Source organism: Lissotriton vulgaris, chromosome 3_2 (assembly GCF_964263255.1).
Source record: "Lissotriton vulgaris chromosome 3_2, aLisVul1.2, whole genome shotgun sequence".
NCBI classification, from domain to species: Eukaryota; Metazoa; Chordata; class Amphibia; order Caudata; family Salamandridae; genus Lissotriton; species Lissotriton vulgaris.
In genome coordinates, this window is record NC_141690.1 from 235,119,037 (window position 1) to 235,136,420 (window position 17,384).

Consider the following 17,384-nt stretch of genomic DNA (forward strand, 5'->3'; position numbering starts at 1 on the left):
TTACCACCCAAACCTGAGAAATGCTAAATAGACTGCGATGATATTGTTTTACACTATTGTTTCCATGATGTACTGCTGTATTCTTCGTACATGTTCCGTTCATATACTGCAGGGATAGGGTGGAGGGGGGTTGTATTGATAAAAAGGGAGAAAAGCAGTATTGGTTCCTTGATCCCAAAATGATGTAATACTACATTAGCATTGTATATGCTTGTAATATCTGCTATACTCAGTATTTGCGATTTAATCTTCCGAGTGATGCACGCCCTTGGGGTACTGAGTCAAATTTGTTGGCAAGCAGCTATAGGTGATACTGAAGTCAGAGAGGTGGTCATAGGCAGTAAAAACGAGATATCTAATGCCCACTGGAGATGTTTCTCAATGATGGCCCAAACAAAAAAGCAATTCACTATCTCCTCAAGGGCAAACATAAGTAGCTGTAAGCATTGTATAAGGGACTGCACATCCTAGGATGTGTATGTCTCAGGTCATATTGCATCCGCAGATGCAGTGCAAGCTTTTTAGGGAATGACTAACTTCTTGATACTTGAATCTGAGGAAGCTGAGAAGTATGGTGTCAATCAATTCAGGAAACTCAAATGTCTGGATTTGATACACCTAAGTCCAGTAACTTGGCAAAAAAATCTTTTTTTAGGTTTTCTCTGCTCCTGGAAAATTGCCTTGGGGAATGCTGTAAAACCATGTAAAATGTGGCACAATAAGTCAAATTTTTTTCCCACCCAAAATCTACGCATGTAGATAATGAATAGCACAGGGTTGGGAGTAGACCTTAGCACCATGTCAGTAGATAGCCGAAGGGTCTATGTAGGAACAGATGGGGGAGAGCTCCAAAAAGCCGGGACAGAGATGCTCTGTGTGTTTTCATTAGGGACCAGTTTGAGAGACTGGGTGGAACACAGGAGGATGTGGTACACTCTGGGGAGGGAACCATGGCGGGAACCCAGGAGGAGGGTGCTGTGGAGTCAGGTTGACAAGTCCACGTAGCACAGATCTTTCTCAGATGCACACCAAGTGTGCCACCTAACATACATTCCAGAGGTTCCTCAATACACACCACTTCTATTTTCTAGGGTACCACTCACCAGTTCCAGGAGTAAATCCTTTGGATGGGATGAGTCTGGTAGAGACCCTGAACCTGAAGTTGGCTCTCCAGAAACTCAAAGCTGAGCAGAAGGAGGAGGGCAGGATGTTTGAGAGGGAGAAGCTAAGTGTAGCTCGCTTGGCACAAGAGGAGAGGAGGCAGGAGAGACAGGAGCAATGGGCCACTGAAGATAAATTGAGAGAGCAGGAAGAGAGGGAAAAGATAAGGGAAAGAAGCAGAAGAGGGAAATGATTGGCCTTGAGAAGGAGAAGATTAAGGTGGCAGCAGGAACAGCTCCTTCTGGGAAACGCGTCTCAGTCTCTAGCTCCTGCCAGGTAGTGCCAAGATTCCAAGAGGGAGCGTATACATATGTATGTGGTAGGGCAGGATATCTTGGAATGGAGTGTGAGATTTGAGGTAGCTTGTAAGGCACAGGCCTAGAATGAGGTGTCTAAGGCAGCTGTCTTAATGGGTCCCTTGCCTTTGGAAGGAAAAGCCATCCACGGAAGAATGCTGTTGTAGAGCAGATGATCTATGGGTATTTGAAGAAAGCTCTGGTTAGGAGGTATAGGTTGAAGCCTGCTCAGTACCTTCACAGATTCAGAGACTGCAAGAGAGGGGGCGGTGTTCTGTTTGAGACTTTGATTCATAGAGTATTGCTTTACCGGAATGAGTGGGTGAGTGGCGTGGAGGCCAAAGATTTTCATACTCTTAAGCTGTTGATGGTGACAGAGCAACTCAGGGAGAAGTAACCTACCCCACTTAGGCAATACCTGTCAGATCCGACAGAGAGGGATCCAGAGAAACAGGCAGTACTGGCTGACAAATGGCAAGCTCTTCACAGACAATATCAAACCTGAGGGTAATGGCCAGGGTGATTCCCAAGGGATTTGCGGAGTGCCCAGGCGAAAGAGGAATGGTAATGGTGTGTCCACTAAGGAGCATCATAGAAAGAAAGGACAGAAAGGTTCTTCCCAGTCCAAGGTGGTGACTTGTTATAAGTGCCACCAGGTGGGACACTATAGAAGAGACTGTCAGTTAAAGGACCCAGTACCATCAGCCCTCATTATAGCTAGCATGTTACACATGGGTGAAGGGACTCGAGGTGGCCCTGTTGCACTCAGCCTAGTGGCTCTGGACATTAGTCAGCTGCCTGCCCTAAGGGATACTGAAGTTTTCAGGACTATGGCTAAGAGGAACTATCTCAAGCCTGAGGAAGTAACCTAGGGAAATTGTCCCTGGTACCAAGGAAACAGTTTTGGCAGCCAGTGGTGAGGAAATGGAATACCCGCTTGCCCGAGCAGAGGCAAAAATCAACAGCAAGGTGGCCGTTGTAAATGTGGGAGTGAGAGAGAAGCAAGGTCCAGGTTGTCTCTTGAGCAATCATTTGTTAGCCCCAGGTTTGGTGCCAGGACCAGAAGCCTATATGGCTTGGACATCAACAGCTGGATTGGTCAGAGCACAGGCTGAGAAGCAGTCTCAAAAAAAGACTGGGACCAATCCCGATATATACAGGGATCAAGACAAGGTAGTTTGAAGGAAAGGGCCTACTCCAGGAAGGCACTGCAGTGGATGTCATCACTTTTGCTCCAGAAGGAAAGAAGGATGAGGCTACCAAAGTGGACCAGGCCCTGGTGTCTGGGTTGCCTCCAGACCTGCAGGGTTTGCTAGCTTCTGGGGGCCTACCGTGATGATTTCTGCAAGGAACAGTAGGAGTGCCATACACTTGTGAAACTTCCCAAGAAAGCCTGGCAACAGGTCACTATGTTTGCTGGGAGGGTGTCTTAATGTATAGTGAGTCCGTCAATCCTGAGCTGTGAGTAAGAAAGAGGCTAGTGCTTCCAAGTAAAGGAGCGTCCTGTTGTCACTGCCCCATGACATGCCCCTGGCAGGACATTTGGGCATTAGAAGAACCCAGGATAGGATGGACCTTCGGTCTAGTGGCAAAGAAAGAACAGCGACACAGACAGGTTCTTTAGAACCTGTTTCGCTTGCTATGTTAGTTGCAAGCAGATGGGAATAGACATTGTACGGCCATTTGAACCCCACTTTACTGTCAAGCAACAAGTATATTTTGGTTGTGGTGAATTATGCCACCGGGTACTCCAAGTCTGTACCTCTGAGAAGTACGACTGCAAAGGTGGTAGCAAGAGCTACCCTGGATCATTTCTAGGTTCAGATTTCTAAGAACAGTGATCTCTGATTAGGAAACTAACTTTATCTCCTTATACACAAGAGAGATGTGGAAGCAAGCTGGTATGGCCTGCCACTTATCCATGTGGCACCACCCTCAAACTAATGGTTTGATGTTGTGGTACAACAAGACACTCAAAAGCAAGATGGCAACTCTGCTAAAAAACCTAAGAAGGAAGCTGAATCTTTCCCTGTCATGTCTCTTGTTCGCCAACAGAAATATTTAGCAGAAGGGAGTTGGGTTCAGTCTGCTTAACTTCTGGATTGTCACCAGGTGTTGGGTCCACTCATTTTTAGAAATGGGTGCAAAGGAACCTTAATGTCTCCACTGAAGGATGTGGTGAACATGTGATTGGCCTCAGGAAGCTGATGGGCAATGCACACAAAGTCACATTTTATGACAAGCCAAGCTGTAGGACTGGTATGACCAGAAATCTACACTGACTCAGTATCAGAAGGTGTTGGTGCTGAAGTCTGTTTTGGGTCGGGGCTTTGGAGGACAAATGGTGTGTGCCATACAAGGTAGCGCCGAAGATTTCTGTGGCTAACTACACAGTGGACATAGTGCCCACCCGGTACCAAGGAGGATGTTCCAAGTGAACTGGCTGACACCTTACCTGCAGTGGCACTATATAGTAAATGTCATGGACATGGCTGGGGAGGTTGAGGAAGACAGTGAGCCTCATCCTGACCTGCTGCATGGTGACGTGTGGGATGGCACTTCGGAAAAGTTTCAGTTAACCAGAGGTAACGCCAAGGCCGCAGAGAGAGAGAGAGAGAGAGTGAGTGTACTGAGGTGGTGGGGCTGTTTTCCAACCTCTTCTCGCTGGCTCCAGGGTTGACATCACTCTGTGTCCACAACATAGACACAGGTTACATTCTGCTAGTGAAGGGCAGAATGTACCGAATGCCTGTCCGGGATCAGGGATAAATTAAGGCAGAGGTTGCCAAGATATTGGACCTGGGGGTCATTGAGAGATCTCGTAGTCTTGTGTCTAGTTTTGTGCTGCCCGTAACAAAGCAAGGGTCTACATACTTGTGGTTCTTTGAGTGCTACCAGGCCCAAAATGAGGTAACCAAGACCGCTGTCCAACTAAATACGAGAGCAAATATGTTTTTTTTCAATCTGTTAGGTGCTGCAAATTACTTGAGCACCTTTGATTACAACAGTGGGTATTGGCAGGTTGCCTTAGCAGCAAGTGCCAAGAAGAAGATTAATTTTCTACCCCCGAAGGGCTAGATCAGTTTAAAGTAATGCCATTTGGGTTGAACAATGCTCCTGCCACAATTCCCTACCTGATAAACCGTGTTCTTCAGGGCCAGAGGAGTTCCTTGTGGCCTACCTGGATGTGGTGTTTAGTAATTCAGGGTAGAACAACATGAGGCATTTAGGACAGGTATTAACCAGGATGCAGGATGCGAAACTCACCATCATACAACAGCAGGCCAATGAATGAAGAGGGCTGACTGAAAGTCTCTTTCTATGAGTACATTACATATAATTTTAGGTAACTCAAAAGGTCTTGACTAATGCCAGACCTAACAATGGGTATCCAAATGATTCCATCAAATAGGCCAATGAGAGAATAAAGAGATTAAACAGAAGAGGTGATAGTAAAGACGTGCAAGGGATGTCGCAGCTTCTGTAATGTTACTTAAAGTGAGAAGTGTCTAATCTTAATTTTAAAATCATGGCCTTGACACAGAAATACTGCTAGAAGGATGTGGTGATTCACAGTGTCAAAGGATGGTGAGAAAAAAGCTATTCAATTCTCCAAATCTGCCAGTCAGAGAGATGTCTAGTTGGACGAGGGGTATTAAATTCTCCACATCCGCCAGCTACCTATGGCTGCAACTATCACCGTTGTGATGCTATGGCCTGATTGGAATCCCAATTGTACAGGCTGAAAAGGTACTTGACCTCAACAAAATTCTGCATTTGGTTATATATAGCTCTCTCCAATAGTTTTGTCACAAAACACAGCTGTGACATGAGACGATAGTCTGATACTTCAGTCAAGATCTAAGGATTTTAGTAATGCTGCCTTGATTGAAGATGTAAATGAAGGATGTATAATGCCAATGTTAGAGGCATTAATTATTAATTTTGTTTAATGGCAAAAATTGGTGAGAGACTCTTACTATTTTAGCAAGCATGAGCCAGAGGGGAGAGCCTGAGATTTTACTCTTGTGGATTAGACTGTCAATGTCAGAATCCTAAAGAGGACTGAAATTCCACACATCAGAGTAGATCAGGGAAAGGCGAGTTCTGATAGAGAGGAAAAATGGGTGATATATTGGGTTCAGAAAATATGTTATTATTTTTTTGCAGTTTTATAGAGCGCAAACTCAGTCCAGAGGTACTAGAGTATTTTATCTGAGTACCAGTAACATTACACAAGATCACTTTAATTTTTGAGGCACAGGGAGATGAAGTGATTTGCCCTGATTCAGGATGTTGAGCCGACTCCGAAACTCGAACATGGTTCTCCAGTTCCAAAGGCGGAAGCTCTGGCCATGATGCCATGTGGTAAAAAAAAAACTATTTGGTAGATTTAAATATAGATTTGTATGTTCTGCTTTATTTCTGAAAGTATAATTAGTTGCACTTCTGCTAAAAAATTCGAAGTTTTTCGTTCTGTAGCCCTAAGATATGTACAGAACCAACAGCCTGATTCATCAAAGACCAGTTTTACGAGTCTTTAATAGCGATTCATAAGGAATCGATATTACAGACTCGCAAAACGGGATTCATGTAGGAATCGCAAAAAAAAATGTGATTCCTACATATTCCTTATTTGCGATTAGCAATTAACTAATCACAAATAAGATAGCGATTTAAAGGGTGCCAGGGGTGTCCAAAGGACACCCTGTAGCACCCCTTAAATGCTAATTTAAACAGGTGTTGCGCACACACATGTCCAGAGGACATGTGTGTGTGCAACATGCAACTTAGAAAAATGCTTTTAAAAGCATTTTTCCAAGTTTTCGCTATTTACCACGAGGTTTGACCTCGCGGTAAATAGCAGGCCGAAATTGCGAATTCGCAATTTAAAATTGGATGATGAATTGCATTTAAGGAATCTCAAATTGAGATTCCTTAAATGTAATTCCTCGCAAAATAGCGAAATCGCTATTACCGATTTTTGCATTTGGGAAGATGAATCCCAAATGCAAAAATCGCACTCGCAAAGGGCCCGATTCTCAGAATCTGGCCCTTTGCGAGCGCAATTCAGCTTGATGAATCAGGCTGCAAGGGTTTAAGGATTCCGAGGTCGCCTGGGTTGCAAGGAAGAAGCCAGACGATTGATTAAATAAATGAAGTGCACACATGGGTTTGGGCTCTTTTTAAAGGCACTATTTGTGTTTTCTTTTTTTACAGGAAGATACAACCAGCTATAAGCTGGCAGTAACTACTTGGGCAATACACAATTTACTATGAATATCTTGCATTGTATTAATATAATTTTAGACTATTTCTTGATGTTCAGCCTGAGTGTCGAAGGGTCATGCCAATCATAAACTGAGTTACTACTGCTTGGCAACAGCATTTCATTCACAACGAGGCAGTCTAACTGAATAGTTTAGAAACGATGGGTCTGTTTTAGATTCTCCGATTTTAGGAAGAAGTGCTAAAACCAAAGGAGAAACCACAAGTGAAACTTTCTCCGTAGAAAAAAGGAATGGCGCAAGAAAGTCTGCCGAAGGATTCTTCTCTGAGTTTATCCCCTGCCTCAGATATTGCATTACCTCCTAAGCCAAGACACAGGTATCAGGAGCCACTGTTATTTCATCTGCAAAGCACACATGAGGCCTGTAGTATTCACTGTGTATGCACTGCATTCCTCCAGGTAACCAAGAGAGTGGCAGTCTTCTTGAATTCACACCTAACTGAAATATATCTTTGACAAACATGTTTGATTACCTGCTTAAGCCATCACCTGAAGGTTCAACATTGGGAAATACCAGTGGTGCAAGATGAAACCCCTTTGCTGAGACACCACATCTCTGGACAATAAATGTCTTCTTTGCAGCACATGAAAATTTTATTTATTTATTTATTTATTTATTTTTTGACATTTGTAAAGCGCTGCTTATACCCTCAGGCGTCAAGGCGCTCAAACCATTATTGAGAAAATGAAGAGTGAAGAACTAAGCCGGACACAGAGAAGGGTGGATTAATGAGAGAAAAGCCAGGTTTTCAAAAGTTTGCGAAACTGGAACAGCGTGGTGCTTTGTCTGATGTTAAGGGGCAAAGTATTCCAAAGTTTGGGGGCCGCCACCAGAAAGCGACGGTCCCCCCAAGACACTGTTTTGGTGCGTGGAACAAGCAGCTGATTAGAGGCAGCTGAGCGTAGAGCTCTTGTAGGCTTGTAAAATTTCAGTTTGTCTCGTAGAAAAAATGGTCCTTGGTCATTGAGTGTTTTGAAAACTATACAGAGAGCCTTAAAGTGGACTCTTTTATGTACAGTCAGCCAGTGGAGATCTTTGATGTTATTGGCAATGGGTTCAAACTTTGTTTTGCCGGTGATGAGGCGGGCTGCTGCGTTTTGTATAGTTTGCAGTTTTGTAGTAACTCTGGTTTGTGCGTTGAGAAATAACCCGTTACAATAGTCCAAGGATGAGAGGACAAGGGCTGAAACAAGTGTCTTAATCGCAGATTCGGGAAGAAAAGGACGAATTTTGCGAATCATTTTTAATTTTAGGTGCGCAATAGATGCAGTCTTGTTGGCATGATCCATAAAGTTCAGTCCATCATCAAAAAGAATCCCCAGGTTCCTGACCTTGGAAGCTGGTATAGGAGGTGTGCCAAAGGACTCCGGCCACCAAATGGTGGACCAAGCTGGTGATAATGGACCGAAAATGAGTACCTCAGTTTTCTCTGAGTTTAACTTTAAACAGTTTTGCGCCATCCAGTCTCCTATATCTAGGAGCCCTATCTTGAATTTTTCAGCTACTTGCTCTCCGTCCCCTTTGATCGCCAACACTAGTTGGGTGTCGTCGGCGTACGAGGTAAGGCTCATCCCGTGTGCTTTGATGGTCTTAGCTAGGTCCGACACATAGATGTTGAAGAGTGTCGGACTAAGGGATGAGCCTTGAGGAACACCACAGGGGGCGGAGAGTTGTGCTGATTGAAAGGGTCCTAGGGTGACCGCCTGCGTTCTATTAGCAAGGAAAGAGGCAATTAGATTTTTGGCCGTATGACAGATACCTAATCCTTGGACACGGTCGACCAAGATGTTGTGGTCGACCGTGTCGAAGGCCGCCGATAGATCTAACAGCACCAGTATGGCAGTGCCACCTTGGTCCCTGATGACCCTGATGTCATCGGCGGCTTTGATCAGGGCTGTCTCAGTCCCGTGATGTTTCCGAAATCCAAACTGTGTATTGTCCAGGAGCTGGTGCAGTTCAATAAACTCAGAGATCTGGGTATTCATGATCTTTTCAATTGTCTTTGCCATAAATGGAAGACTTGCAATTGGCCGATAATTTTTGAGCTCATTTTTGTCAAGCGAGGGTTTTTTTAGCAACGGCTTTAACAAAGTGTTTTTGAGCGGGTCGGGGTAATGACCTGACTGCAAAATCAAATTACAGACCTGCGTAAGTGCTGGTGTGATAACGTCTAGGACTGGTGTAAGGACCGAAAAAGGGCAGGGGTCTAGGGGTGAGCCTGATTTGATGGTCTGAAGTGTATTTTTTATTTGCTCTTGGGTGACTGGTTGAAAACACGAAAAGGCATTAGCAGAGGGGGAGGTTAAGGCAGGATTAGGTACCGGGAGCAATTTGGAAGAGAATGCTTGATAGATGTCGTCTACTTTGGTGTAGAAGAACGCTGCAAGGGAGTCACACAGTGATTGCGACGGGGGGGGCGTAAGGTCCGGGGAGTTACCTGATAGAGCTTTAGTAATGGAAAATAGTTGCTTGCTGGAATTTTTGGCCTGCTCAATTTGAGCGGTATAATATTCTCTTTTGGCTTGTGCAATCTTATTTTTGTATAGAGCTACAGCCTCTCTATAGGCAGCCTTGCTATCTGCATTATAATCTTTCCTCCAGATTCTCTCCTTGCTGCGGTTGATCTGTTTTTGCGTCCTGAGATTATCGTTATACCAAGGAGCGGTAGGTTTAGCTCTATTGCTAGAATGTTCCTTGGAAGGGGCTGCTTGGTAAGATGCTTTACCAATCCATTCATATAGTTGCTGAAGTGCTAGGTTGGGGTCAGTGGCGAATTCCGGGCAGGTTTGTGAGAGTGTTAGTTTGAAATGTTCTAAATTAATGTTTTTCCAGTCTTTAAACGGTAATTTGGGTATCAGAGGCGGGTTGTTATTACAGTCCTTGCAAGAGGTGATATTAGCAAAGATTGCAAAGTGGTCTGTCCACTGCATGGGCAAGATGTTTGTGATATGGAGACCTTCTAGATTGGAGAAAATAGGGTCCAAAATGTGGCCAGCTTGGTGCGTGGAAGACTTAACAAGCTGGTTTAGCCCTAGGTTGCCTAGGTCAGTGGTGAGAGCAACAGAGTCAGCTAGATGATCGAGATCTAGATGAAAGTTCAGGTCACCAAGAACAGTGAAGCTAGTTTCCATAGCTGCCGATTCCAGTATGGTGTTTATGTTAGACAAAAAAGTGGTTTTAGAATCTCTCTTTTTAGAAAAGAGAGATTTACCTATCTAGACTGTGCTTTTCACAAGTACTGAGATACTTTGCTGTGAGGACTCAACTGACTAATGCCTGTTGGAAAACAAAATAGTTTACAACAAGAAAACAAACCTTACCAGAACTAGGCTGAAGTGCATCATATTCCATCTGAAGACGTTCTGCAAGCTCTCCATGCTCACAAGCTCTGAGGGCACTTATCAGTCCATTCACCCAGTTCGATCGTCGCCTTAATGCATCCAGAAAGTCATACATACTCCTCTGATTTCCGTGGTTGTCCCGCCTTGCTCTTATTCCTTCCTGTAAAAATCAAATAACACTAGATAGGGTACCAGCTTTTCATGGATTCGTAGGCTGCACGGACAAGGTCATTAAGGATGAGAGGATGAACAGCTTTGGGGGTGGCAAGGACACAAATACTCACTTATATTTCATCATTAGACTATCATCAAAGATGTCCAGCTGTTCATCACCCACAACCATACCCTGATGAAGCTCTTAGCAGTAGAAAAACATATTTTAGTTCACATTCATAAAATGCATAAAAACATAAAAAGTAGCATTTTTCATCATAACATATGAACAGAAGAAAATGACATCAGCATTGATCGTTAAAAATGTAGAAGAAAATATAATATCCAATCAATCAGTAAAGGACCAAATCATAAGATTAAACAATACAGTAAATCAGCGATAAATGTAAATAATATAAGTACAGGCCAAAAAACATTTTCCTGCAGCAGTAAACAGGTGTAGCACCCATGATCTAAAAAAAAGCACCCAAAAAAACACTACTGGTTAGAGACGTCTCTCTTCTATTTTTTCCTGATCTACATTGTTTAAGTTGAAAAGGGGCACACCGTTATATCAGTCCTTGGATCTGATAGGGTATCAATGTACATTTAGCCAGACCTACATTGCTAAAATGTCTTTTGAAGAAAATATGTGTATAAGGGTCCTTAAAACTGACAAAAGAATATGAAATGCATGCTCAATTTTAGGCTGAAGTTATTAAGGGGGGGAAGTGGGGATGTCCACTTCCGCCACACTCAGTCTGTCATCAGTGGTTGAAGGTTGATTAGAAGATTGAAATGTTGAGAGCTCCATTGAAGACAATGGAGCAGCAGTGGCCTATATGAACTGGTGTAGTCCCGCTGCTCTCAACATTTCAATGTCCTAATACACAGCCTCTGCCTTTCTTTTTCCCTTGCCTCTCAAAAATATATTAACTAGGCAGAGAAAAAAGAAAGGCAGAGGCCATGTAGCCTTCACCCTTCCCTTCTCCTGTAGCTCAGTGGTACTATGGCTTCAGAATGAGGGAGGGGTGAATGCTGCTCAGCTCCTGGGTCTCCCTGGCTTGGTTGAACTACAAAAAGCAGGTCAGCCAAGCCGGAAAGAACCAGGGGCTGACTTCAGCCCCTCTCACAGCTCTTGCTGTGAATGTTCATAAGCTAACAACCATGGCCCTGTGTGCGGCTGATAGATGTAGAACATTCCCCCAGCACCACCGCCGAGCCGCTCAGCACCACTATCTGAAAGCCAATGGACCTACAGCCTCAACTCCTCCTACCCAGACACCTCAACCAACATAGAACAGGCTGTGAAGAACTTCTCCACCTTGATCACCGATTACACCGAAAGAGTTGCTCCCACTAAATCGAAGAGAGCCTCCAAACAGGCCAGCTGGTACACCACAAAACTAAGAAATGAAAATGCAAATGCAAGCAACTTGAGTGAAGGTGGCATACCAGCAAGGACATCAAAGACCAAACATGCTACAAAACTTTGCTGAACCATTACCACAAACCCCAGAGAAAGACAAAAGAGTAGCCCATGCCTACCGCATCGAGGCCAGGGCTAACCAGACATTGTCAGAAAGTTCTCGAACTCCTCTGCCTCCAAAAACATCATCAGCCCCGCTCAGGACCTCTGCGACACCCTGATGGACTTTTTCAATGACAAAATTCCCAACATCTGAGAAAACTTCATGGCCCAACCCACCACTGTCAACATCTTCAACCTCATCGCTCCTTCAGAGACAAACCCAGACCACCTGCTTCCCACCTGGGACCAGCTCACCATGAAAGGCACTACCACCATCACAAACTTAGTCCACTCAGAAGCACCTACATACCCCTGCCCCACCACATCTTCAACCTTGGGAGCAAGTCGATCAGCAACAAACTCACAACCATCTTAAGTGCATTCATCACCACGGCCACACTCCTCGATGAATGAAAAGAGGTCTAAATTAAATCCCTTCTCAAGAAGCTGTTCGCCAACTACAGTGAACTCAAGAACATCCATCCCATCTCTCTGCTCCCCTTCCCAATGAGGGTCCTCAAAAAGGGCATCAGCCACCAATTCATTGAACACATGGAGAGCAACAACCTTCTAGACATCTCCCAGTCTGGATTAAGCGCGAACCACAGCACCAACACAATACTCATTGCCACCACCGATGACATCAGAGCCCTCCTCCGCCGAGGGGAAATGGCGGCCCTGATCCTCTCAGCAGCATTCAACACCGTATCTCACCACACACTCTACCAAATCAGAATTCAAGGATCAACATCTTTCCTCACGGGAAGAACCCAGAGAGTATACCTTCCTCTCTACACCTCTGAACACAAGACAATCATCTGCGGCGTCCCTCAATGCTCATCCCTCAGCCCCACCCTGTTCAACGCCTACATGACCCCCCTGGCCGTCATCATCAGAACCCATGGACTAAAGCTAATTTCCTTTGCCGACGACACTCATCCTGACGCTATCCGAAGAACCCTCCACCATGAGAGCCAACTTCCACAGGTGTATGACTAACATTGCAGATTGGATGAAGGACAACTGCATGAAACTCAACTCTCATAAAAAGGGAGTACTGAACTTCCGGAACTCCATCTCCCTGTGGAACGACACCTGGTAGAACTAGAACTAAGACCCTTACCCACACCGACAGACCGTGCCTGCAAGCTCAGCATCATCCTGGACAGCAACCTTACCATGAAAAGCTAGATCAACTCAGTCTCCTATGCCTGCTTCCTCACTCTTCGCATGATCCGCAAGAACTACAAATGCCTCCCGGTAAATACTAGGCCCATGTCACCCAAGCCCTAGTATCCAGCCAACTGGACTATGGCAACCCACTCTACGTTGGAATCACCTCACACCTCCTGAAGAGGCTACATACCATACAGAACTTGGCAGCCAGACTCATCCTCGACCTCCCTGAGCAGACCGGCATCACCCCCCCACCTCAAGAATATCTACTGTCTCCACATCCACAAGAGAGGCCACTACAAAGTACTGAGCCACACTTACAAAGCCCTACATAACCAAGGATCGCATATATCAACCACTGCCTGAACTTCCACCAACTCTCCAGAATCCTATGCTCCGCCTCCCTTCAATTCGCTCACGCCTGTGCATACGTTGAAGCTACAGCGGAGGTTGTTACTTCTCATACCTTGTATCCAGGGCCTGGAATGACCTCCCTCTACACATCCGGACCTCAGGCTTTCTGCTGGAATTCAGGAAAGGACTCGAGACCTGACTGTTAGACTTAACAGCAACAACTGTGAACAAAGGCTTCAGAGCCGAAGGGATTTCAATCACCTCTGGCTCCGTGAGACCTTTGTTGTTGAAGGCATCTGCATTCGGAGTATTGCAGTTGTTATCGGACCGCTTTTCAAATTGAATTTGAAATTGAATGTTTTAGCACTATTTTATTGATTGTGTTCTGCACTGTAGGGTCGCTGGGGGCATTTGTACAACCTACCTACTTTTATAGCAGCCGTTCTGTTGCCCTCCGGTCCTCCGCAATCAGACAGCTGATTGTTTGTGGGGAGAGGGCTAGTATTTTTGCACGAGCTGGAAGTGCCGGCCGCCATTAGGAACGGTCAGCGCTCTAGTCTCTCCACACATTTGGGGGCATAAATGCAACCACGCTTGCGGCCGCGCGCAGAGGGCGCGCCTAAGGTAAGCCCGTCTGCGTCCATCCGCGCCTGTTTGCTGCCGGCTGCCAGGAAATGCTGCCTGTGCATCAGCAGGCCAGTCCTATGCTCAGGATATGTTATTTGAGTGAGAGCCTGCGGCAATGGGGATTTGCGACACCCTGTCCTGGTGGGAGATGTGCCACTCAATTAGGCAAAAAACCTCCCAGACTGGAGCTGCCCTTACTGCAGTTTGTCATCAATGCGCATGCGACTTAGGTCAGGCATTACTTATACTGCCCCTAAGGGAAACCATGTAGGGGTTAGAGAGTCCTCTGGAGCACTGACGCAGTCTGTAGGTGAGTCGGTTGCACCCTCTATCTTAACGTCAGATCTATTCCAAAACATGTGGCTGAAATTTGGGATATGGTAGATGATTTAAAGCCGGATATTTGTCTTTTCAGTGAAACGTGGCTGAATAATGACGCAACACCAGCACTGGCAATAGCATTCCCAAAAGACTACTTGGTGGTACGTCTAGATAGATTGGGAAAGAGGGGTGGAGGGTTGGCAATTGATACGCGTCCCCCTTTTCATATTAAGATCCTCGATTCCGTCTCCAGCCCAAACTTGGAGTTACTGATTTTCAAACTACAGCAAGGACTTAAGACCGAATGGATGGGAGCCTTAGTGTACCACCCTCCAGGGGGAAATAAGAGAGACTTCTGTACAGCATTATCTGAGAGGCTGGCTCCTTTCATGCTGTTAACGGACAAGTTTTTACTTGTAGGGGACTTCAATCATCACCTGGAGGCATCTGCTAATGTAGATACCGCCTGCCTGATGGCAGCTATGGAATCCTTTGACCTCTCCTCCAGAGTAAATAGTCTGACGCATCGATCAGGTGCAATATAGCTAGGAGAACCTACTTAGGCGCTCGTATTATAGGAGCGAAGGACTCCTCGCGTGAGCTTTTTGCTATCCTGAAGGAATTCACCAGTCCCAGGGAAAATAATCTACTTCCGCCAGCAACTCAGGAATTATGTAACAACTTAGCGAGACACTTCACCAATAAAATTGATACAATTTATCACTCTTTTGGGCCCTGAAGAGACTGTCCATGAGGGAGTCCCCCGTCAGGGAAATCTTTTGCCCCTGATTTTAGAATGTTTTCCTACCATTACTAGCGAACAGGTAGGAACCCTTTTAGCCCAGGCGAAATCTGGATCTATCTTAGACCCAGCACCACCAGCGGTCATGTCTGAACTATCCTCAGTTATTGCGGACTCACTGGCAGAGATATGTAACATCTCATTAGCGACTGCGACCTTCCCACGTAAATGGAAGAGCGCACGTCTTAAGCCTCTGCTGAAAAAGGCTTCAGCAGATCCTATGGACCTACAGAATTATAGGCCAATATCTCTCCTCCCGTGTTGCTCCAAGATTATGGAGACAATAACTAACCAACACCTCTCCAGCTATTTGGAACAGAACAAAATCTTGGACTCATCCCAGTCCGGTTTCCGGCCCTCTTAGAGGTCACGGACACGCTTTGGATGTCATTAGACAGAGACTCTCCAGTCATGTTGGTGCTGCTTGATCTGTCGGCAGCCTTTGACACCATCTCTCATAGTATCCTGCTGAGCAGGCTTAGAGAGATTGGTGTCAGAGGTCTGGCATGTGACTGGATTCAGAGTTACTTGTCAGATAGAACACAATGTGTTCAGCTGGACTCATATGCGTCACCTACAACTGCGGTGGACAAGGGGGTCCCACAGGGCTCTATATTGAGCCCCACGTTGTTCAATCTCTATATCGCTTCCCTGGCCTCCATCATTAGACAGCATGGGTTTGAAACCATCTCTTATGCTGATGACACGCAGTTGATAGTACACATTGAGAAAAACCCTGCAGGAAGCAAGGCGAAGTTTATCAATTATATGATGACGATTGCTAAGTGGATGAGGGAACATTTTCTGCAGCTAAACTCATCTAAAACGGAGATATTGCTGTTTGGCAAGGCAGATAAATTGTGGTGTGCAGATTGGTGGCCGATAGAATTAGGAGAAACTCCTGTTCCTAGGGCCTGGGCTAAGAACCTAGGGGTCAAAATAGAAAACAAACTTTCAATGGATGACCAGGTAAAAACTCTTGCAGGCACCTGTATGGGACCATGCGGTCACTCAGAAAGATCTTCCCCTGGATTCCGTTGACTGCTAGAAAGACCCTGATTCAGGCGCTCCTTATGAGTCGCCTTGATTATGGCAACTCTTTACTGGTAGGTATCAGGGAAGATTTGCTATCTAAGTTGCAGGTGGTGCAGAACACCGCAGCTCGCCTGGCTCTTGATAAACCAGCACAAACCCCCTCCCTCCCCCTCTTGCGCGTTCTAGATTGGCTCCCCATAAAGAAGCATGCTATATTTAAGTTGCTTTGCATGGTCTTTAAGTCCCTTCACAGGCTGGGTCCGGCATATCTGACTAATAAGATTGAGCGTTACCAACCGGGGAGACAACTTAGATCTAGCAATCGCAACTTGCTTTGTGGGAGGAGAATAAGGAAAGTTAAAATGGGAGGACGTGCCTTCTTTTATCTGGCCCCCACACATTGGAATGAGCTTGCTGAAGCTATTCGTGCCTGTACTAACTTTGTACAATTTAAAAAGCTGCTTAAGACCTGCCTGTTCTAAAGAGTGAAGTCCTTACTCCTCTTCCAGTTGCTTCTCTTCTCGGGCGCCAAGAGATCCCCCTGGGGATGATTCATGTGCCTTATAAATGAGATAATAATAATAATAATAATAATAATAATAATAATAATAATAATAATAATAATAATAATAATAATAATTCGAACATTCTGCCCTGATGGGGGGGGATGAGTATTCTAATAGCTTTATAGCCACCGTAGCTGGTCTATACATGCCAATAAAGCCTGCTTCCTTGTTAAAGGCCTGAGGTGCGATGATGATGATGCTATGGCAGGCTATAAAGCCATAACGTTCACCTCAACAAAAAAGTTGTGCATGTGAACAATTAAGTATAGTTAGAGTCTGTAACGGGTGCAAACGTAAGTTGTAAGTATACAAAGATAGCACGTGTCTTCAGCTCACAATCCTATCTCCAATACTAGAATTTCAATTTGCCAGAACCATTCCAGAATTTGGGGATGATTCATGTGTCTTATAAATGAGATAATAATAATAATAATAATAATAATAATAATAATAATAATAATAATAATAATAATAATAATAATAATAATAATAAGTCGAACATTCTGCCCTGATGGGGGGGATGAGTATTCTAATAGCTTTATAGCCACCGTAGCTGGTCTATACACGCCATTAAAGCCTGCTTCCTTGTTAAAGGCCTGAGGTGCGATGATGATGATGCTATGGCAGGCTATAAAGCCATAACGTTCACCTCAACAAAAAAGTTGTGCATGTGAACAATTAAGTATAGTTAGAGTCTGTAACGGGTGCAAACGTAAGTTGTAAGTATACA

General features: G+C 44.9%; 1 protein-coding gene across 4 annotated transcripts in view; it reads right to left on the minus strand.

Annotated features, from left to right (window-relative positions):
- MAVS (mitochondrial antiviral signaling protein) overlaps positions 1–17,384 on the minus strand; it is a 156,040-nt gene that overhangs the window by 83,800 nt on the left and 54,856 nt on the right. For all 4 annotated transcript variants that reach the window (XM_086964284.1, XM_086964285.1, XM_086964283.1 and 1 more), the window contains exon 3: positions 10,069–10,249. In XM_086964284.1, coding sequence (XP_086820410.1) covers positions 10,069–10,249 — 181 coding nt within the window. The remainder of the gene's footprint in view (positions 1–10,068; positions 10,250–17,384) is intronic.